Source organism: Stigmatopora argus, chromosome 19, assembly GCF_051989625.1.
Source record: "Stigmatopora argus isolate UIUO_Sarg chromosome 19, RoL_Sarg_1.0, whole genome shotgun sequence".
Taxonomy (NCBI): Eukaryota; Metazoa; Chordata; class Actinopteri; order Syngnathiformes; family Syngnathidae; genus Stigmatopora; species Stigmatopora argus.
In genome coordinates, this window is record NC_135405.1 from 10,097,931 (window position 1) to 10,120,635 (window position 22,705).

The 22,705-nt window shown below is 40.9% G+C and overlaps 2 protein-coding genes and 2 long non-coding RNA genes across 9 annotated transcripts; 2 read left to right on the forward strand and 2 right to left on the reverse strand.

The window, feature by feature from the left end:
- Positions 1 to 667: 667 nt before the first annotated feature.
- Positions 668 to 3,071, forward strand: LOC144064666 (uncharacterized). The gene is made up of 6 exons (XR_013296864.1): positions 668 to 792; positions 985 to 1,084; positions 2,260 to 2,376; positions 2,472 to 2,587; positions 2,652 to 2,767; positions 2,999 to 3,071. It is a non-coding gene; the product is annotated as an uncharacterized LOC144064666 (long non-coding RNA).
- Positions 3,072 to 3,109: 38 nt separating this feature from the next.
- Positions 3,110 to 5,132, reverse strand: LOC144064668 (uncharacterized). Of its 2 annotated transcripts, XR_013296865.1 has the most exons (5): positions 5,070 to 5,132; positions 4,180 to 4,385; positions 3,719 to 3,779; positions 3,605 to 3,618; positions 3,110 to 3,214 (listed from the first exon to the last, which is right to left on the reverse strand). It is a non-coding gene; the product is annotated as an uncharacterized LOC144064668 (long non-coding RNA). The 2 variants fall into 2 exon arrangements; XR_013296866.1 differs by lacking the exon at positions 3,719 to 3,779.
- Positions 5,133 to 5,679: 547 nt separating this feature from the next.
- On the reverse strand, positions 5,680 to 17,795 carry pum2 (pumilio RNA-binding family member 2). Of its 5 annotated transcripts, none has more exons than XM_077587782.1 (23): positions 17,649 to 17,795; positions 15,200 to 15,557; positions 15,028 to 15,096; positions 14,688 to 14,793; positions 14,255 to 14,442; positions 13,952 to 14,124; positions 13,523 to 13,877; positions 13,348 to 13,441; positions 13,088 to 13,195; positions 12,831 to 12,976; positions 12,571 to 12,697; positions 12,345 to 12,485; positions 11,743 to 12,045; positions 11,432 to 11,656; positions 10,780 to 11,047; positions 10,516 to 10,645; positions 10,271 to 10,405; positions 9,996 to 10,133; positions 9,674 to 9,799; positions 9,380 to 9,451; positions 8,296 to 8,417; positions 8,022 to 8,214; positions 5,680 to 7,912 (listed from the first exon to the last, which is right to left on the reverse strand). In XM_077587782.1, the coding sequence occupies exons 2-23, from the start codon at positions 15,542 to 15,544 to the stop codon at positions 7,781 to 7,783; spliced, it is 3,696 nt and encodes a 1,231-aa protein (XP_077443908.1). In that variant the 5' UTR covers positions 15,545 to 15,557; positions 17,649 to 17,795; the 3' UTR covers positions 5,680 to 7,780. The 5 variants fall into 5 exon arrangements, with proteins under 5 accessions (XP_077443908.1, XP_077443909.1, XP_077443907.1 ...); XM_077587783.1 differs by having other exon boundaries at positions 10,277 to 10,405; positions 11,743 to 12,048; XM_077587781.1 differs by having other exon boundaries at positions 11,743 to 12,048.
- Positions 17,796 to 19,102: 1,307 nt separating this feature from the next.
- Positions 19,103 to 21,720, forward strand: LOC144064901 (ras-like GTP-binding protein RHO). Its single transcript, XM_077587795.1, has one exon. The coding sequence runs from the start codon at positions 19,224 to 19,226 to the stop codon at positions 19,833 to 19,835; it is 612 nt and encodes a 203-aa protein (XP_077443921.1). The 5' UTR covers positions 19,103 to 19,223; the 3' UTR covers positions 19,836 to 21,720.
- The last annotated feature ends 985 nt before the right edge of the window (positions 21,721 to 22,705 follow it).

The window sequence follows — 22,705 nt, forward strand, 5'->3', positions numbered from 1 at the left end:
GTGCGTGCGTGCGCGCGCGTGTGCGTGCGTGCGCGCGCGTGTGCGTGCGCGTGTGCGTGTGTGAGAGTCTTTTACCTCAACAAATGTTTAGGTTAACGCCCACTTTGGATGGAGGCAATGAAGGCTTTAAAAATTGAGTCAGAATAACGAGAATCTCGCATTTCTCGGGCCAATAAGGAGAACTTTTCATGGAAGCTTCAATAATGTCTTGCCTATTTTTTTTATTAACATTTGTCTCACCAGATCTTTCAGAACAAAGAAAACAACATCTCAAAAAGGCCATAAAATAGTTATTGAGTGTTGGATTGATTAAGACGTAGCAATACTTAAGGTGTAGATGTGAAATGCACAAAACAAATAGACACAAAAAAATACGACATTGTTTTCATAATAACGTGGATTAGTATAAAATGACCCTGAATAGTAAGGCTTTAAAAACAAATTGAGCCACAAGAGGGCGCTACCGTTGTTTCTTCCGTCTGTATCAACTTCCTGTCGCCAATCTAAATCGTTGCATGAACAGTTTAAAAACAATTAATATTGAAGAAAATTGGAGTTTTTTCAGAATAATAGTTTACTAATACACTTTATTATGAAAACTATGTATTCTTTTCGTGTGTATCTTTTTCGTGTGTATTTTTAACATGCATGACTAAGGTAAGAGTTCAATTGGCCGCCACCATTATTTAAGATGGCGGATGAGCCACTATTCAGATCCCAGAGCAGCTCAGAAGTGACGAATTACCGAAGAAAGACCTGATAAAGTTCATCTACGACAATGCAGTGCATTCGGTAACTTGTCGTTTGGGGATTTAGAAGTCCCGATTCTCGTTTTAAGAGTGCATTTTGACGGGAGCATGCATGGTTTGCGTGATCTAGCCCCATGTGAATGGCGAATGCAAAATGTTTGCAAACAAATTGGCTACATCGCGTTAACTATAGCTCTTTATGTTTAAAAAGAAATCATTGTATTGTGTGTTTCAGTTGCTCAACGAGGACAGACTGCTGGGAAACATCAAGAATGTGGCCAAAACGACCAAAAAGAGCAGCGTGTGGACGCCATAAAGAGGTATTTGTCAGCCAAGTGAGTCATTTTTAAATAGTTAGTATTTTCTCCATCCGTGTAATAATTGTCAGCGTTAGTATTCAAGGCGTTGCTCAATTAGCTTGTTTTTCATTATGATACATCCAAATTTTGAATGATAACACTAATTGGTCTGGTGTTGATAATTTGCACCAAGACAAGTGCCATCAGTGGATTTGTAAGGAATAAACAGTACACTTAAAGAATATATACCTTCACCCTGGGGTTGTTTTCCCTTCAATTTCTTAAAGGAAGACATCAGGGCTTGCAGCGTTTCCTTTTTTAGTTTTAAATGTGGTTTCGACAAAACCTAAGTGAGACCTTCATTTCACAATAGCGTTTACATTACATGGTAAAATAATGATTTTTACTGAGTATGAAAAATGAAAAATTATGACTCTTTGGCATATTTATTTTAAAAAAATTGAAATCTTAGACTGATTGGAAAAGCTCATCCAGGAAGAAATGTCATCAAACTATTAAATAAACGGTAACCTAATCACATTGCGGTGTTTTGTAGAGTATTAAAGCCACGAGCCAGTTGACAAAGCAGGTGAAAGCTGTCAAAATTGATGTAGACCTTAGAACTCAAGGCAGAAGTTGTAGGAAGTGTTTCAGCTTATTTTATTTTTGTGCAGTGTACTAAACCTACTCATTTTGTATCTTGCTTCTCTTCAGGGTCCACCCAAGGAAGGCCCTTCTCATAACTTCACTCCAGTGCCATCTCACCATCCCACTGCAAAAGAAAGAAAAAACATTCAAGATGTGACTAAAAATGCTCAGTAGTGGCTTGGTTTCCTTTTTCTTTTTAGCCACTGCAGTGAGATAAGTCTATCACAGCAAAAGCAAACCAAGTCTATATTATAGACTTATCTCACTGCATTGGCTAAAAAGAAAAGGCAAACCAAGCCACCACTGAGCATTTTTAGCCCGTCTTGAATGTGTTTCTTTCTTTTGTAGTGGGATGGTGAGATGGCACTGGAGTGAAGTTATGAGAAGGGCCTTCCTGATGACTGGTAACCTTTTGATGTTGATAGCAAAAAACTAATTTAGTAGCAATGTTTTTTGGACAAATTTTGACTAAGCTATTTGTTCATAGCCCCCCTTTTTTTGGTCAAATTTGGACTGGGGATCAGTTTATTTTTATTGCTTACCCCCCCCTTTTTTATTTTCAGAAATCCACCTGGTGCCCAGGGGAGTTTCTTCATCCATTTGAAAATGGATGAAGTCAAAACTGATCTCTATGTACAGATAGGCTGAGGCACCCCCTTCTTCTCGGTGCTGGTGGTTAGGTGAGAACCAGTTTTTTTTTCAAAATAAAAGGTAAGACCTTGTGAATGGTCTTTTATTTAACTTTGTGCATTGACCCATTTTTTTTGTTTTCCAGAATTCCACAAGGGGGACCAGGTTTCCTGCCTATGTACAGATAGGCTGAGGCACCCCCCTTTTCTCGGTGCTGGTGGTTACGCGAGAACCTATCTCCAAACTTTTTCAAAATAAAAGGTGAGCCCTTGTGAATGGTTTTTTACTTAACTTTGTGCATTGACCCATTTTTTTTGTTTTCCAGAATTCCACAAGGGGGACCAGGTTTCCTGCCTATGTACAGATAGCCTGAGGCACCCCCCATTTCGCGGGGCTGGTGGTTACGCGAGAACCTATCTCCAAACATTTTCAAAATAAAAGGTGAGCCCTTGTGAATGGTTTTTTATTTAACTTTGTGTATTGACCCATTTTTTTTGTTTTCCAAAATTCCACAGGGGGGACAAGGTTTCCTGCCTATGTACAGATAGGCTCAGGCACCCCCCTTTTCGCGGTGCTGGTGGTTACGCGAAAACCTATCAGTGGAGTTTTTCAAAATAAAAGCTAAGACCTTGTGAATGGTGTTTTACTTTGTATTGACCCTTTTTTTTCCAGATTTCCACCTGGTGCCAAGGGGAGTTTTTCATCCATTCTCTGAAGTTTTTCAAAATAAAAGTTTTTAAATGTATACATGTGTTTGTCTTTATCTAACAAAAAATGCAGATATCAAAGTTAAAAAATTTATTTACAGGTAAACATTTCAACTTTAGCATACTTAGTTGGCATTACATTGAAGTGTTGATTGGTGTAGCCAGTCTTCAGTTTGTCCACCTGTAAACATAAGACAAGACATTTTAGTTAGAGGTTCACAAAACAATTTTTCACTTACAATTAATTTTTGTAAAATACACTTAGAAAATAAAATTAGAAAAAAATGGGGGAATTACCACTTGGGGAAAAAAATAAAAACTGGGGGAATAAACACTTAGAAAAAAAATTGACCTCGGATTGTACTGGGGGGGAAAGAGACTTAGGAAAAAAATTGACCTAGGATGAGACTTGGGGAAAAAAAATGACAGGATTGTACTGGGGGGAAAGAGACTTAGAAAAAAAAAAATGACCTAGGTTTCTACTGGGGGGGAAATGACATAAAAAGACCTAGGATTCTACTGGTGGGAAAGACTTGGAAGAAAAAATATACTTTAAAAAAATCCTTCTTACCTTGTGGACTTTACCTATAATAAGGGGAGAAGTCACAACACCAACTTATGTTCAGTAAAACCTCACCATGGCAAAATAGATAAGATACATCATTGAGTTCCACAAGATTATAACATTTAAAGCTTTTATTTAGTTTGGATGAAGTCTTGGATCCTCTACAACAGGGGTCGGGAACCTTTTTGACGAAGAGAGACACAAACAATTCATATTTTCCAATGTTATTCCTTGTGAGCCATACTACGAATTTAAAAGTCAAAATACATACATGTAAACAAGTGCCTTTTCAATTTTTTTGGTAATTTCACCACTTTTAAAGTGAAAAAAAAATGAATATTTTTTTAAAAAGATTTTTATGCTGTCGCTAATCAATGAGAGGATGCATTCCAGAAGAGTCTACTGCAAAAAAATGAAGATTAAAGCAGTTCTAGATGTAATATCTCAGTTCGGTCACCAGCGATTTCCATATTTTAGCTCACAGGTTAGCAAAGAGCCAGATGCACCCATCAAAAGAGCCACATGTGGCTCCCGAGCCATAGGTTCCCTACCTCTGCTCTACAATAAACAAATACATTAACCTTTGAGAAGCCTGCCAGTAGTCTCTGAAGTGCAGATATGCCGCAAGTGGGCAACCTGTGCGGAAGATCGTCTGGACATGGGCCTGATGAGTCCGAAGAAGAAAGCAAAACATATATAGAGAATGGAGATTCAGCAAATAGGGTCAGTCTCCTTTCGTATAACCCCAAGGGCATTCTGGGCACTCAGGAAGAGCTGCATCTGGATGCTAAACAGGGAAAACTTGATTTAACCAAACTAGTTGGGAGTTGCAAAACAATTATTGCAAGATGGAGAAATCTTACAAGAAACTTAGTAATATACGATCAAGATAATGAATGAAAATAAGTTAGTGAGTGCTCCGTGTTGTGCTATTCTTTTCCCTTTTCCAGACAAGGCGATTAAATATACAGTGGCGTTGACAGCTAAGAGAAAGTTGGCGTAACAATTTTTGTATCAATGATTTTTAGTGTGAATGTGAAATCAGAACAATTACAAATTAGAAACGGGTGTTAAGCACTCGCAGTGAAGTATATCTTTAAATACAACACACCAGTCGTGCCGCTGGATGTCATTTTGGAGCGAGTCTTTACCCACCAGACTGTTCGTTGATATCTCGGGTTTGATTGATTAGATTAAAAGTCTTTCTACACGAATGAATAATGAGAGAAAACGGACAATACTTTTTAAGCCAAATGACGAGCGTCGCCATGTCGCTAATGCTAAGATAGCTAGTCACATTCGGCACAAAACTGGGGAGGAAAGGGACCTCTAACTTAGATTGTCGACAGTGTGTTGAACCTGGCATTAAACTAACAGATTCGTCAGCGTTTTGGGCTCAATCGATTCCTAAAAAGTCTCATGGTCTCAAAAATGCACTTTTGCCAGTAAAACGCTCTAGTCTAGACCTTACCTCGTTTGGGTGCTAGTCGTTAGACCGTCGGCAGAGAAATGGCTGCTCGAAAGGGAGTTCCACTGCGCATGTGCGTAATTTATGCACCTGTGTCGGCCATAGGCGTAACCACGCCCATATTGTCCCGCCATGTTGAATGTGGAAAATATGGTGGGTCGCTTACCGTACTCCACAAGGTGCTTTGTCCTCTCCTCTCAACTCAATGTCTATGTTTTGAAGATGACGTAGAACAGTCGTCATTGTTGTGGTCTTGATACTATAAAACAGTAGTTAGTCCACTAATATTACAAAATATTGAGTTACATTTTTAATTAGTATTTTACATCAACTCACCTTTATATATACTATATAGAAAAGAAAAACTATTTGTGATCTCGGTTGGCACTTTTAATATACAAAAATACGTTAGGTTTATTCAAGGCACTAATAAAGCCAGAGTTAATGTATATATTGAATTCTTTGACTACACCTATTTAGAAAACGATGAGTGACGAGTGCAAGATTAACAGCAATAAAAAAAACGTCCACATGAAAAATTAATGAGCACAAATTGCTCTCAAATGGATCAGTCTTTCAAAGTAAAACAAGCAGACACAAAAGACTGCCAAAATGCATTTCAAATGTTAGAAGAACAGTTTAATCATACATAGTCACAATTCTGCCTCCAAAAATTGAGTTTTTCTTCATCTAACAGCTGGAAATGTACATAAGGCCACCTGAAAATGTACATGACTTTGACAGTGTGACAAAACTCATATGTTCATATTTATATAATTGACAATATTTTACAATGCTTTTTTTTGCTTACAAGGTAGTAGCCGTTCCAAAATACAGCACTTTTCTGTACAAAAATATTTCTTGTCATATCCTGTTAAGTCAGACAACTAAAGGCAGCCTCTGATTTTGAGGATTTTTTGTGTTGTTTTTGTATATATTTTTTCTTGTTTTAAAAGTGTCACATCAGAAAGACTATCAACAGTGGATGTTACAGCAGCTCCAGTACAAATAAAGGCTGGTCTTTTCCCCTTGGAGTTTTAAAAACAAATTCACATGCCAGATTATGAAGCTTTAAAAATCTTTTTTTGTCTTTTTCTTTAAAATAACACTTGCTCAAATAAAACTGCATACATAATATTCAAGGGGAGGGGGGAGTGATGAATATACACACGTCAAAAAAAGCACACTGTTGCCTTTTTCTCCCCACTAAAATGTAGAAGACATTCCATTTACAGCATAAACAGTTACAAATTTACAACTGTACAGAGGGAATAAAAGCATCACTACAAGTTTGCAAGGCATGTCAAACACCACTAGACATTTTTTTTTCTCACTGAAGCTAATAATAATATTAATCAAAAATCTTACACTTACTGACTGCACATATACTACATATATTCTACAATTCAAAGAAGCCATCACTACGAGTAATACGGGACAGTTGTAGAAGGTTTAGATGGCCCCATCAGCATCCAATCAAAAGAGTTGAAAAATACAAACACTAGAGCATAAAAATGTGATTTAAAAATCCCTTCTTCCCAGTAATTAATTCCATCTCATGTACAATGCTGGGTTAAAGCTCCCCTTTACAATTCGCATTCATCTAAGGTGGTCTGGAAGAGGGGGTTAGTCCATCACAGCGACCCAAACGCAACAATTAAGTATCACACAAAAAGATGCTACACTAAACTACTACTAAAGCCAGAGATGATTATGCAGTACATTAAATTAGCTCAGAGCAGTGCTCATTTCCTACATAGACACTAAAAAGTATTAAGGGGGAGGAGGAGGAGGAATTAAAACCTGCCACAGCACGCCATCAATGCCTCTCATCACATCATTAAATTTTCACAAAGATAATTTAATCCAAAAACCAAGCAAGACTATCTTAATACCTTCACTTGTTAGTACCTGTTAAATCGAATATCTAATGGTAAGAAGAGGAAAAGGAGAGCCTCGGCTGGTCCGTCTTTGGGTAAACGACTCAAGACTTTTAGCTTCAGGCTCACAAGGCAAATGTAAATTGCTCTTGCTTGGGGAAAAAATACAGGATTGAATGGAAGCGAGAAAATACAAGGCAAGAAAAAGGCCCCATTTAAAAACACCACCATGGATTTGTTCCCCCCCAATTCAAGCAAGCAAACGAACAAAAAAAGTCTTTTTCGAAAGACCCGTGGCACCTTGATTTGTGAACAGTGGCATTTGCATTAAATCAACTGCTTTGGCATGGGGATGCTATTATTTAATCTTTACATGGGGTCAAAACATAAATATCATTTTTTTTGGGAGTTAACTCAGTTCCAAAAGCAAAAGGAATTTTGTCCCTCTGTTTTTATCTTTTAATAGGTCACTTGCTGGTGAGAATTGTAAGAAGTTTCAGCAAATGTATTTTTTTCCCTACAAATTTACAAGGTAAAAAAAAAATCAAATGTACAATATGAAAACCAGTCAAATACATCAGTTATATAATTATCAACGGCCTTTGTGCTTTACCCAACAAAATAAACCTGCTGACTTATGCCGTTCCTGGCGAGGGCACCAATTGGCACCTCACCAGGGACGCCACAGTAGCAGGGGTCGGTTGTCACAGCGTTTTAGGGCGAACTTGACTTTTTTTGTTGTTGTAATTGACCCCCCAAAAAGGGTTGAGAGAAGATCCAAATATGCTGAGCACCTGTGCCTCTTCTCCAGGGGAATTGTGATGACATTTCTGACTACATGAGGCCATTTGCGGGCCCACCAATAGGACCCAACTCAGAGCCACTCTTCATGTAGTACTTTTCCAACTTGGCCAGAATGTGTTTACCATAAGTATACTTGCGTAAGGTGGCAATGTGAGGCCGGATCTACGAAGAAAAAGGTCAACAAAAAGTCCATTTTTAATTTTTCACTTGACAGATGCCTATAATTCTAAGGACTATACCAACTCTAAAAATTTTAGAAGCATATATCCACCTTGTGCATGATGATTTTACGCTGAGCCGGCTCAGCCATGTCTATCATTCTTTGGACGACGTAGTTTGCGTACTGGTCCTTCATCATTGTGTACAAGGCGCTGTGGGGGCCATCCTTCTGGCAGCAGACCTCGTCTATCAGTAGAGCTCTCTCGGCACGCGAGGAGTGGATCACGCACTTCTCCACAACGTTACTGACGAGTCAAAAAAAGTGAGAATTACTCAACAATTAGCAGTTAGCGTGTTCTGTCTCTCAAAAGTGGTGGTGAGTTTACCTTGCAAATTTGTGTTGGCTCAGTAGAAGGACTTTCCCACGCACTTCTGCAACTATCTTGCTCTTGTCTTCTGGTCTACCGTGCTCCAAAACGTGCTGGATGACGTAGTTACCATACTGATCCTGCACGGGAGAAGCGACGGGAAAGCAAAAACAATGATTTTGACAAACGTATTACAAGTAGCGTGATACCCATCCATCCGACAATCGTGCACGCTATCAAACCGGCAGAGATGGTATGAGATAAAACATGCATGGTCACGATGGGAAATAAATGAGACACCCCCAAGACCTCATCACTGCGGAAGGTCAGACAAAGCAGATGTTGCTGGTTTGCAAAATGGTCGGTCGAGCTAGCGAGAAAACCAGCAGCATCTTTGCCCCTCCAGAGAAGGGTGACAGACAGTCATGTTTGCCAGTTAGCTGTGAGCGGAAGGGATACAACACCAATATAAAACACTTTACTCAAAAAGTAGCAATCATTTGCTCTTGGGTACCTTTCCTCTCAAATGCGTTATACTTAAACATTGTGTAATTTACCACTAAAAGTGTCAGTTACAATCCGATTACCGTATTTTCCGGACTGTAAGGCGCACTATTTTGGCTGGACTAATATACTCAAGTGCGACTTTTGTATACATATTTTTTCTCTCTGAGCACGACAGGCTATTATGTTTTTTTTAACTTATTAAAAACGGTTATGTTAACAGATGCCCATTCAGCCTATTTTTTTTCTTTCCCATTTTACGATTGTAACTTCAGTATGATTGTTTTTGGTTTCTGGTAAAATCAAAAATTGTGCATGAGTTGTCTGGTGCGACATATAGTCCGAAAAATACGGTAATCAAACTCAAACATTGAAGGTCGAGGGGGAAACATTTATCAAGGTTAAAAACACCATTTGTGCATCCTCCATGGCATTAAGTCAGAAAGGGGAAAAGTTAAGAAAAAGAGGCAGATTGGTGGATTAGAAGCCCTAAAAGTTGGGAGTTTCCTCTATCTGATAATAAAATCATTAGAAAAGGTGAGAGAAAGAAAACAGTGTTGACATCCTTAAGAGAGAGAGGGAGGCAAATTGCTCTGACCTTGAACAGTGCATCACGGGACACTGTATAATATGTTTTGGGTGCCATCTCCAATGATACGCCTTGATATTTCTAGATGGAATAGGTGAGGGGGGAATGTTTGAATATTACGTCAGATGAAATGAAAGCTAACACACAACATTTTTTTTTACATTTAGCAAACACACTGACTAGCAGGCTAACTAACATATGAGGAGGCATGCCCATAATGATGAGACACATTCTGGAAACCAAGAAACACACAAAAAAATGCAGCTACCATTTAAGCAAACATGACTAGGACGACTTGCTTACCTGACCCAGCTGCTCAGAGTGCTGATGCAGCTCTTCAAGAATTGGCAAAGTCTGCTCTTGGGTGCAGTGTTCTAAAATCCTTTGGATTACTCTACAGCCATAAGGGTGTGTGGAGAGGACAAAAACCTGCAAAAGGGACAGCACCATAAACGCATTTTATCTACATAGAGCGTTGGATGATTGGCGTGTTACATGTAAATCTAATTTAAGGGAGTTCAAGTCATGTTACAGGTGTGGGTCACACTAGGTCAAATGGACGGAATAAAGTAATTTAAGGAAACATGGACTTACCCGGTAATTGAAATGAATAAAATACACATACCTGGCCCTGGAATGCATCTATGATGAACTGCAGGGCTTGAGGTTGGACACACTCAATGCATTTCTGCACCACGTGGTTTCCATTCTGGTCCTTTACACACTTTAAAACATGGCCATCCAGCTCGCGCACAATGTCACTCTGAGAAAAACATTGTTGTAAATAAAATTTCTTAGGTAGGCCTGAATTTTTTAAATACATTTCTCAGTTTAGAAACGAGAGCCTAATGTTGGGCAAATGAGGTACAGTGAACTGACTTTTAAGAAAATCTCACTTACAATTACCTGCTGGTCAGAAGAAATCGACTCCAAGGCTTTCTGAATTACCCGGCAACCGTACATCTGTAAAGCCAGTGGGAGGACATGGCCGCGGATACGAGTTGCCAACGCCAGTTTCTGGTCTGCACTGCCAAACTGCACCAAAGAAACCATTAAGTCTAAATCTACGACGACAACTCTCCAAAGAGAAGTCATTCATTAATCATTCCTGAGCTTCCACAATTAACATACTAATCCAAAGCTACCTCAAAGAATTTCTGGATGACATAGTTCCCAAACACATCAGTCATCAACTGATAGGCTGCCTGTAGAATCTCTCCAAAAACCATCTGTCTCTCTGCGGGACTGGCCCTCTCCAGCTTCTGTTGGATGAATCTGTGGAGAGATTTAGCAAATGCCATAAAATACAGACTTTGTTTTCTTTCTTTAAAGCTGGGCCCAGCACCCCCCTGCAACCCTAATGAGCGGTTCAGAAAATGAGATGAGATGAGAAAGGTCATTTGCCAAACCTGGATCCATGTTGATCTTGAGAAAATTCAACCATGTGACCAGGCAAGTCTCGAAGTTGAAGGTTCGGGAAGCGGTTGTTCCTAAAGTCTTCCAGGAGACGGCTACGGCCGGACGGCATTACGTCAGAGCGGCTGTAGCGGGGCCGGGATGGAGGGAATAATTGGCTGCTGGAATTAAATAGGCTGGACGTTCCACCGGCACTGCGGTATTTGGCCTCAGCTCCAGGTGCTGCGGAGATGTAACGCCCGCTGCCATTTGTCAAACCACCTGGGATTACAGGATAATAGCCATGACCATAAACTGGAAATATAACTGCCTGAGGCACCCCTGCGTCAGCAAAAGCTATTCAGATTTTGCAGCCAAGGGTAAAGCAAATATGATTTACATCATTTTGTTGTCAGAGTTAATGCTTAAGCCATAGTCATAAGATGGTTGCTCAAAGTATTTAAAAAATATTGCATCCACTTTGTGACATCAGTTATACCCATGCACATACAAAGTTGATAGACTCCAGCACAGGTGCATGTGGTAATGAGTATTAAAATGATGTCACCAGTAAAAACACAAAAACTTGGTCTTGGTCAACGTTAAAATGCTACTTGTAATCAGGTAACAATCCCATTCTAAGGCAGTACAAAAATGTGGTCTTACCGAGGTGAAGGCTAGAGGATGAGCCGTGAGAGGACAGAGAAGGTGGGGGAGTGAGAGGTGAGTGACCAGGGGTGAGTCCAATCGGGCTGGGTGAGGAGGAGTAGCCCAGACTGTTGTAAAAGGGCTGGCCGATGGGAGTTAAACTACTGCTGCCACGTTTGTAAAGATCGGAACTTGTCAACAGGGAGTCCCGGCGAGACACACTGCTACTGGTGGAGCTGGATACTACAAGGAAAAACCACATGGCGTCGTGGTGAGGGAATTGGAATAATATTAAAACATCACAAACACTTGGGGTTTTGTCCACTGACCCGAAGAGCCAAATCCTCCCAGGGCAGATGCCAGACCCACGCCGAGGGAGTTGCCGGTACTGCTAAAGCCCAGCGAGGAGCTCTGGGGCTGAGGTGGAGCAGACGTGTGGGAGAAAAGTGAGCTGCTCTGCGAGGTGTTGGGAACTGAGCCAGAGCCGTAAAAGGAACTCGATTGCAAGCCGCTGTTCTGCGGAGGAGCTTGCTGTTGCTGCGGCTGAGGTTGGGGTTGAGGCATGGAGCGGTACATGCCGTTGGTCCGGGGGTCGGACATGTTGCTACCAGAACCCGATGCAGAAACCGCAGCTGCTGACCAGAGACAATAAAGAGTGTGGTTAGGACACACAAGTGCGTCAAGTGCGTGGATTCCTAGTGAAACTCTGGCTTATTAGTGTAGTTTGACAAAGATGTTTTAAAGAAATATCTTCTCAAGACATGGCTAGCATAGCGTAACACGTTTTTGGGGTGTAAAATGAGTCAGTCTGCACAAAAAACTTCCTTTTCATAATAATGAATATTCAACCATCGTCCTTTGAAAGTTGATACCATCAACTCAACCATGAGTTTACCAAGCCTCCATTTCCTCATGTTCTAAAAGTACATACCAGCCTGCGCTGCTGCAGCGTTGATGAGGAGAGGAGTTTGAACTAGACGAACAGGCCCCCCGAGGCCGGTTCGAGCGCTAGGTCCCATCACAAGGGCCCCGGTTTGGTCATAGTACGCTGCAGGGGCCAACACCTGATAACCTGCACGAGAAAGGCAATTGCTAAGCAAAATAACACATCTATGCTGTGTTTGCAAAACAATGGTGGGACGGAGACATGCACTGACCGGGCATCCCTGCGTATGCCAGTGCGGGGTTTGCAGCTGCTGCTGCCGCTGCAGCCATAGATTCCTGCTGACTTTGTTGACCTTGGCCAGGTGTAAGAGGACGCTGGTTGTTTCCTGTGCGCATTACCTGGTAGCACAGAGGAAAATGTCATTGTCATACCGTGGTAATATGTCCACAACAACAAAAAAACTTTAAAATGGTCAATGGTAATCCTATGCCACTGACAAACCAAAAGTTTGCAATTTTTAGTTATGCTTACCTGAGGTTGGCCCGGCCCTGGTCCCTGATTAGATCCTTGCTGATTAGCAGAGTGATTGGCATTAGACGCGGCCTGTTGTTGGAAAAGGTTGGCTGGGTACACACCCCAAGGAACGCCATAGTATTGAGGTGGAACTACTGTGGGTCCTGAAGGGCGAGGGAGAAATACATTGATGTTGGTAGCTGTTTCCCCCCCAAAAAGTTATAAAATACATACATGTCAACCATTTGAAAAGACAAGGTGTGTCGTGTGATCACCTGCAAGCGTTGCGGCTGCTGCCAAACCGGCTGCAGTGTAGGGATCAGTTCCAGGGGGCGCAGCATTGATGATGTAAGGGTTAGGCACAAAGGCAGGAGCAAGGCCAGCTAAATTGAAGTCAAGAAATACATTCTCTTGAAATGACTTCAGCGTGGTCAAATTCCTGTATCTAATCTGGTAATCTGGTTTGTGGTTTACACAGCCAGTTGTGAAGAAGGGAGAACAATAACCTTGTCATAAAGAGCGTGAGGTCACTTACCAAGGTGTTGCTGTTGTGCCGCTGCCAGGGCATATTGTTGCTGCTGGGCTGCTGTGAGTTGTTGAACAGTGAGGGGATTTGACCTCTGAAATAACTGCATATGCACCAACACCATTTAGAGCCAATCGAAAACTTACAATTAACAGTTCTTCATTAAAAAAAAAGAAAAACAGACCTGCTGCTGAGAGCTGTAGTCAAACAATCCCACTGGGGTTCCAGAGGAGTCCACCTGAATCTGGTTCCCAGCGTATTCGAATTGAAGAGATTCCACGCCGGCTTGTTGCTCCATGCCGCCCATGTTTTGAGCTTCCTGGTTCTGAAAGTCCTCCACCTGGCCCTTGTTGTGGTTCTGTTGTTGTAGAGCATGAGCGTGGGCATGGGCGTGGGCGAGGGCATGGGGGTGGGCATGTGCATGAGCGTGGGCATGGGCATGGACATGGTGCTGGCTCATCATCTCCAAGCCCGTTTGGTTAGGGCCCATCCTCTCCACTGCCTCAGTTGGAGAAGCTTGACGGCTTCCCGCAGTTGGACTGAGGCGCACATAAATTAAGTTAAGTCACGGGCCAATACGTTAAATATTTCGCTAACGTCCAAGAAAACATACATAAAGTCTTTGCAGTCTCTGTCCATGCCGTTTAGTAAACCTCTTCCATTGGCTTTTGCAGGATCACTGTCATCTCCCACCTTCATCTCTGGGCTCTTGTCCTCCTCAAATGGAGATCCTTTCTCAGGGCCATCATTCTTTTCTCTCCCATCCTGGTCAGCATCTACTCCGCCCTTTATTACATGATGCAAAATGAGAGAAGATAAAGGAAGATAAGAACAAACAAATTTAACTGTAGACTCCCAACAAAACAAGATGAAAGGTAAAACGTTCCCTCAAACTTAGAAACACATTTCAACTCACATAGCCACCATTCCTGTAACGGGCGTCCATCTTGTCTCCAGGAGACGAGCTCAGGACATACTCAACCATGCTCACACCTAAGCCGCCGCCCTCTGAGCGAGGTGACAGCACAGAACTGGCATCGCCGTTCCCGTGGAAACTCTGACCTGGCCGTCGCTGGACCATAATTGGCTGGGAGACTGAATGGTCTAAACGAAAGACATATACAACATCATCATATACTTGATTAAAGAAATATTATATTTTTTATATAGAGTACTCGGGACGAACCAATTTGAGGGAATAAAAATAGACAAAAAGAAAAATCTGTTGTGAGACGCCCAGCATTCAGTGGCGTATCAGACTTTTAACTGTTTTAAGCATACTATTCTTATCTCTTTTTTTGTAGTAGTACTACTGGTGTGACACTACGACTGCAGAACAAGTGACTCACGTGATGACCCCCATGCATTGTCCCTCCACTCTTCTCCAAGAAGCATTCCTTTTCTTCCATCCTTTGCCAGCTCATCCGAATCCCAAAGCTTTTTTGCTGGCAAAAGCTAAAAACAAAACGTGCATCACAAGATAATTATACTACGTGCGTTAAGTTAATACATTCTGACAGTAGTCTAAAAATTAGGGACATTATTTTTTAATATAAAAATATTAATCACAGTGAAATACAATCACATTTTCTAGCTCTAACTGGTAAACCTGGTTTAAAAATGACAATTGTCAACTATTTCTTTTTATAGATACAATTCAGGAGATGGGAAAAATATAAAAAGACATACCTCTCCCATTCCTCTTGATTCCAAAGCAAGCGCTTGAAAGTCATAGTTCATTTCATCCGCAGCACGGACCTAGAGAGAAAAAGGTACACAAATACGCAATAACATTATTAAAAAAAAATGTGTGGCTTCAATTGACAAAAGATGACTTTACAGATTCTTTAAAAAATGCTACCTGATCAACATGATTGGGGTCCCCGGTTGGCCACCGATGTTTTCCCGGCGCACAACCTGCCAGCTGCTCCCCGGGTTGCCTCTGAAAGAAGTAGCCAACCGTAGCGTCATCCTGCGAGCGACCGCTCAATGGAGGTTGTGGCGTTCCCGGTGTAGGGTTCCCGGCCCTATCCATGCCCTGTAAATGAGGACCTCCAGATGCCTGGCCAGCTACTGCGGCTAAAGGCCCTCCACTGTGAACCCTGACACCCCCAGCCTCAGGAGCACCATTTGCATGCAGCATCCCACCTCTCGTCTCCTGCCAGGCCACGTCATTCATACCTAGGATGCTGCATGGAATGCTCATTCCACGGGAAAGCCTGAAGAGAAGAGTTTTTGTTCTATAAGCTTGTAGAAATACAACACTAGACACACAACATAATACAGGATTCAAAGCAACCTTTTAACTTGAACTGATTTTTTTTTTTTTTAATGTTTTTTTATGGTATGTTCGCTATGTCTGTCATGTCAATGAACATTTTCACAGTTTTTTTCTTCATCTAAATTAAGCCCATTGTATTGTCTTAACTGCTGTTGTATATTTGACTGGCCATTTTAATGAGCTGTTCAGCCACACCACTTGTGATTCTTGTACTTTTTTTAGCCTGTTAAGTGTGCTGAAGCACATTCATGCTTGTTGAGGATGGTGACAATAGTGGGTCTTTTACTGTTTACTGTCTTCACTGCGTAATGATTTGTAGTTCTCAGATTATTATTTTTTTCATTAGAGCTTCAAGGATAGTCAGAAGGAAGGACTAGTGCCCCCGGCCTTTTGAGGAGATTAGAATCTTTTAGCAAATGTCTTCATAATGTTTTATGTTGTCATTTAAAATAATTCCATCTTGCTATACATTTATTTTGACACGTTCACCCCATGAAAATCAAATGAAGACTTTTTATCATTTGTGATATACGTAAAAAGTGTTATCTATGATTGAGTTATCTTTGCGGAAAATCTGTGTACAGAGCTTTGGATCCCCTTTCACTGTACGGAAGAATTTGGTACATTTTCAAACTAAAAATCTGTATACTGTGCATGTTTCACTATGATTTCAAGAGGTGTCAATGCTTTTAAGCAGTCACCTCCTGTTAACTCTGAATATTCTAATCTAATACTATTGGAACAAATTGTTGCAATCTGAAGCATCAATGACACAAACAGTGTGTTTGCTGATGTTTTGACTGGCTTACTATGATTGACGGGAGCAAAACATCACAAAAAAACAAAGAATCGGGCATTGAGTTGATCGCAACTGGACTTGAAATGTCTTGGAAGATGCTTTTCCTCTCATCACAATAAAATGAGCTGATGGATGGGAAAAAAAAAATCACAGGTACACCACCTCTACAACAAATCACACCGCAATTACTCCATAAGGAAAAGGACCATTGTTTCCCAAATTATTATTTATTTGGACCTCATTAAAATGGTTACATAACTTGTTATATTTAGAGTCAAATAACTATCTCGAAAATGGTGCCCAATAAATGAATCGATGTTAGTTTATGAAAACCAAAGTGCAGATACAGTACGTTTAACGGCGAAAAAATCAGACAGTAAAAGCGTAAATAAATAAAAAGGAACAAAACAAGTGCTGTTTGTTAAGCGTTCGTTGTTAGCTTCGCTCATGATCACACAAGCGGCGTTGTACCACCGCAAGTACTAAGCCGCGGTTGTATAAATGTGTAATTGAACCATAATACAATAAAGAACTGCCAAAGGCGATAGCATTGGCTGGATTTTATACATTATTAAAACATATTCGGCGATGTTGATTGCAGTGAATTCAAGCCAGGCTATTTCGACAGACTAGCTAAATAGCTGCTAACACAAGCAGCAATTGTATTCTAAGCTACATGAGGCTAGCATAGCATATCACCGATGAGTCATTTTCTTAAACCGGTCTTTTATGTTTAGGTTTAACTTTTATCTCCACGTACAATGCGGCTGGACGTGCTTTTGGCTTTTTTACAAAGCACAACAGGAAGATCCGCGGATCATCAGGAGCGCTAGCCGCGTCCGGCCTGTTTATTATGGATTGCCTGCAGTTGACATCAAAGTTTACTTTATCTATCAGCACTGTCATTTTTTTTACAGCGATCGCTGCATACAAGCGCTCCTTATGATGTGACCCTTTGTGTGTTTTCTACAGTCGGGAAAATAGATGATTTGTCGCATCGGGTGCTGTGCTAAAAGCTAATTGTCAAGTTGGTGTTGTGTGCGAGCTGAAAGCAGCAAGCAAACACTCAGCGGCTAAACAACATGGCACCCCTTCAAGTTCCAAACACAGGGGCCTTAACCGCTAAACAAAAGGGGAAACGCTCGCACAACGGCGGCGGCGTGTAAAACACACGCGGTGGCGTTTTTTTCCACTTTGTCAGCAGTGATCAAAGAAGCGAAAAATACTCACGCGTTGTCCGATCAAGAGAGGTTCCGGGCTTGGGGCACGCCGTAAACCCGATTCTAATATTGTTTTGTTTCCTTGGAGAGAGCGCTGATTTTTGCAAGGCTTTGATAGCCTCGGCTAATAGTCGGCCTTTGCTACCGCCCCCTGCATGTAAGTCGGAGAACTGCACCGTCATGCGCACAGTGGCGTAAAAGTCAAGCGTCTCCGAAGGGAGGGGCGTTTTGTCTCTATTTAGTGATCCGGTTCGATTTGTTTGACTCATAACAACAGATGGACCTGTTCGATTCCTAAGCAGCTCTTTAATACCACACCCTGCTAAGTGAAACTATAGTACGTACACAGATTCCTGTCACTTCAATTCCTATTTACTCATCTACAACGTTGTAATAAAGCCACTGCCTGATCTTCTGAGCAGAATTTCTGACTGAAGCAATAGGATAATTAACATTTTTATTTTCCAAAAATGAAATACGGGTATAAACTTATTGCTATATCTTGAAAAAAAAGTTCTAGATCTATATGTATACACAAGTTCAACACATGCATTGCGTATAAGAGATGGAAGATGACAGGTGGAATGTATTTTAGAGACATAATAGATAATGATCTTCATTAAAGGGAAATTTGCTAGTGTGGGAAAACCTATAGAAGCATCAGCATAGCAACTGAGCAGTAATCTAGTCTGACCAGTTTTTCAGTGGTTTCATCAGTTGGATGAACGTTTTCTCTCAACAAGTAAATGTTTAAATGAAGTCAATTCTCAAATAAATACAAAATTAAACTAGACAAATGTGATGTTAGTAAATCTGTGGTGTTTGTCTGGCATCCCGGCGGAGTTTAACAAATTAGTTGAGTCTGTTTTTTTTCTCAGGGTGTTGACCCCTAGAAATGATCTGAATACACAGGGGAAAATACATATTTGTGTGTACACCTCACTTTAGTTGTTTATCATCAATTTTAAAACGTATGCTTTCTGATTGCACAATTAAGACACCAAAAGATTTCTTTCACGTGTTGTCTGTTAAGGTGAAGAAATTCGGCAATGATTTAAAGCAGTTAGAGGAAAGGGTAAACAGGTCACCTTTAATTTATCATTGTGTTTTGTCCATCTAAGCTACCCAAAATCGTCTATTGACTCTTAGAGTTTCCAGGCTATTTGTAACAGATCGTTTACGAACAGCCCATCACTACTCCATTCACCTATATTTTTCGTCGATTTCTTCTATTATTAAAGCCTCCTTTCTTTTTGATGCTCAATATTCAACTTTGAATTAACGTCGATTATTTTTATGTGTGTGCTGAAGCACTCCGATGGTGCATTCGGCTTAAAACATGGTGATGCCGTCATTCAGACGAGCCCTCCCACAAAGGAAAGGGGGAAACCCAGCGAGATCCAATCACCAGTTGCTTCTCCAGCTCAAAGTTGCCCTCCCAATTTCCGATTGGATTGCTATATTTAGGAAACCTCACTTTGCTTTATAAAGAGATTTCGCTGTGTTGTCAGCACGCGGTAAAAAGCTCCTTTCAATCGGGGCACCAAAACCCCGAGATTTACCAGCGGATCGTGGGTTTTCAAGCATGAGGAAGGAGACCCAAACGATGTGCGACACCCGCAAGAAACTTGTGGTCGTGGGCGACGGCGCGTGCGGAAAAACGTGTCTCCTGATCGTGTTCAGCAAAGACGAGTTCCCGGAGGTCTACGTCCCGACTGTGTTCGAAACGTACGTGGCGGACATCGAGGTGGACACCAAGCAGGTCCAGTTGGTCTTGTGGGACACTGCGGGCCAGGAGGACTATGACCGGCTCCGCCCGCTTTCCTACCCAGACACGGATGTCATTTTAATGTGCTTCTCCGTGGACAGCCCAGATTCGCTGGAAAACATCCCGGAGAAGTGGGTTCCCGAGGTCAAGCACTTTTGCCCCAACGTGCCGATCATCCTGGTGGGCAACAAGAAGGATCTTCGCAATGACGAGAACGTCAGGAACAGTCTGTCTCGACTGAAGCTCGAGCCGGTGCGGCCCGAAGACGGCCGGGCAATGGCCGCGCGCATCGGCGCCCACGACTACTTGGAGTGCTCGGCCAGGACGAAAGAGGGCATCTGGGAAGTGTTCGAGACCGCGGCCAGGGCAGCCTTGCAGAAGAAAAAGTCTGGACGGGGACGTTCTCTCATGCGCTGCGTTTTGATGTGACTTGAAGGCCCCAGGGACTCGCCTAGGCCTGTTTGGGCAACGCCCCTCCCTAAGGTGGCGAGCTTAAAACTAAAAGAAAACAAAACAAAAAAACGCACAATAAAAACAAACCAGACTTGTCTTCAGACACTGCAAGAACATTTTGGGTCTCGTGAACTGGCGTTCATTGGTGGAGGACTTCAAACAAGACTTTTTTTTGCCTTTAAAACTGAACCCTCGTAGCTTTGAGTATGCGTAACATACCACAAAAATGAGTGTCTGTTTTAATACAAGAGAATGACTGTCTGTGTGAGGCAGTGGTTATTACATCCGCCCTTGTTGTTTGCGCTGCGGGTTCGAATTTGCATGTCATCATGTATGCTGTGTTCACTGATAAGTTGTTATTTGTTTTTTTGGTGGGTTTTTGTCTGTGCCATGCAACTTGACCTTATGGTGGAGGGGTTGTGAGGTACAAACTCTTTTACAAGCATTATGGAGAGACATCTTTAGTCTATTACATCCCACGACTAAAGCCGCCAGACAGTGTACGCAAAATTATGTACTATTGTTAAGATAAAAAACGAAGGGCGTGAGTCTTGAAATTATGTGTACTTGCCTTTGTTGAACAATCTCTTTACTAATGCCTATTCAGTTTACGCCTGTAGCCCATTTTTCAATTTTGTGTTCTTGATCTGAGCCTAGAATTTATTCATTTAAAAAAAATATTTTTAAATGACACATAGGTTCCCTAACCTCTCCAAAGGGCCTAATTTAACGTCCTCGTAATTGAACATATTTACATTAAGGCGTTATATTTGCACTTGTTATTTATGTTCACTTGAAATTGCTTAAAAAGCGTTTATTTTTTTAAATTGAGAAATTGCACCATGTTTCCCAAAGGCTCTATTCGCTAAAAAATGACGTACTGTATACAGTATTCGTTAGGGATAGGCATTGAACTTAATGAACGATAAAGCCGTCGATTAGTAAAACTAAACGTTAAATCCTGTGTTATTACACAATTTTTCTTAGTCCACATTTTAATAGAAATATGATATGGATTCAGTACCAATTACGCAGTTCAGGGCAATTTTGCAGTATTTAAAAATGGGGTACGTTTTTTTTTGCTATTCAGGTACGTTTCAATCATATAATTGTAACAGGCAACTAGTAATACCAGTTAAGTCCTGACTCGAGTGAACTTATTGTTAAAGCGTTTTAATATTTGGGTTTAGACCGTAAACACAGAACAATATTTGTTGTGTATTGTAGCTCAATGTGCCAAATTGTATGAGCTGACACGCCACATGATGCTATTGAAATTACAAACTGAGACACTGGTTGTGCAAGCTTTGAAAAAGGTTAAGATGAATTAACTCATTTAATTTATAATCCACCAGTGTCTGACTAATGACTATGAATGTACTATTTCTTTCTGATGGAAAAACATGCTTGTAATTCTTTTCAGTTACTTTTCTTAAGTTAGTTTTGGACAATCGGTGTCTACTATGAAATGTTATTTAACAGGGGTCTTCCTTTTTCTTGATTGTCAATTACACTACTGGTGAAAATGTTACTATTGACTGTAACGATTGTTATTAGAATATTTTTGCGGGAAAACCAATCTTTTATCAATGACAATGATGTCAAAGCCACATTCCTGCCGACCACGTGTTGCTGGGCTTTTTGCTGACATTCAGGGCAGGAATGCATTATTCCACACCACCTGATTATTCCCACACTAGCTTCACTCTTGTCTGTTCTTGTCAATGGATTTGAATTCATACATGTAACTGCCACTCAGATGGTCTCTTTTTCTACAATTATGCTGAAGAAAAGTGCTGACTACGTGCCAAACTAAACTATTTGATGCATATGAACATTAAATATTTATGCAATGCTGTCACGTTATGTTGGATTTTTTTTTTGGGAAGCATGTCCTCATTGTGTGTTGTCTGGGTGTGTGTGTGTGTGTGTGTGTGTGTGTGTGTGTGTTTGCCCTCGTCTCGCAGTCAGCTGCTTTGTGTTAATTGGATGAGCCTTTTTTTGTATATAATGAGAATGTATGGTGCAGTCTGGATTGGGAGCATTACTACATTTGCTTCGTGTGTCTCGTACCAGTAAGTCATGTTTTGATTGATTTTTTTCACTTGGATATTCAACTTTTGTTATTAAAAGAACTTAAGTTTTTCTCCCAGCAATTTTCGCCCTCCTTTTTCCTGCAGCCGACAGCTAAACGTGACAAATGCATGACATTCTCTAGTTTTTAATTGGGGAAGAGGCTTGTTTTATTTCTTGTATTGAAAACACGACTCTTCTTGGAATGAATGAATGAATTAAAGCGTCATTCAAGTGATGCCATTGTTTGTTTTACAAAAATATTGGCTTCACTCTTAAGTTCCAATTGTTTTCCAACAAAAATGGGTTACTGCATAAACAATCAACATGGTGAATATAGTACATGAGAATCAATCTACACCCCAATGGCTGCTGACATATGATGACAGCATGTCAATCAAGTCAACAGAAAATATTGGTATTTAACAGTAGTACATGTAAAACTGGTGTCAATATACCTAGCTGCTTATTTTCGACAACCATTTAAATAAATGGTACTACTCCTAACCCTAACAGGAGGACTTTTTATTTCCTGTATTTATCAATCACACCAGTTTCGTTGTACGCAGTTTCTGGGTGTGATGACAAGTAGGCTTTTTTGTTGTTGACGATGACGACAGGGCCTATGTCCAATTGTTATGATTATTAATTGATTCTGCAGCCAAAATAGATTAATTGCAGCAACAACACAAAAGAGTGAAACCATTTTTTTGATTTTTTTTTTTTTCTCACAGCAACTTGTAAAAATGGCTGTCATCTTTCCATTAGTTCAG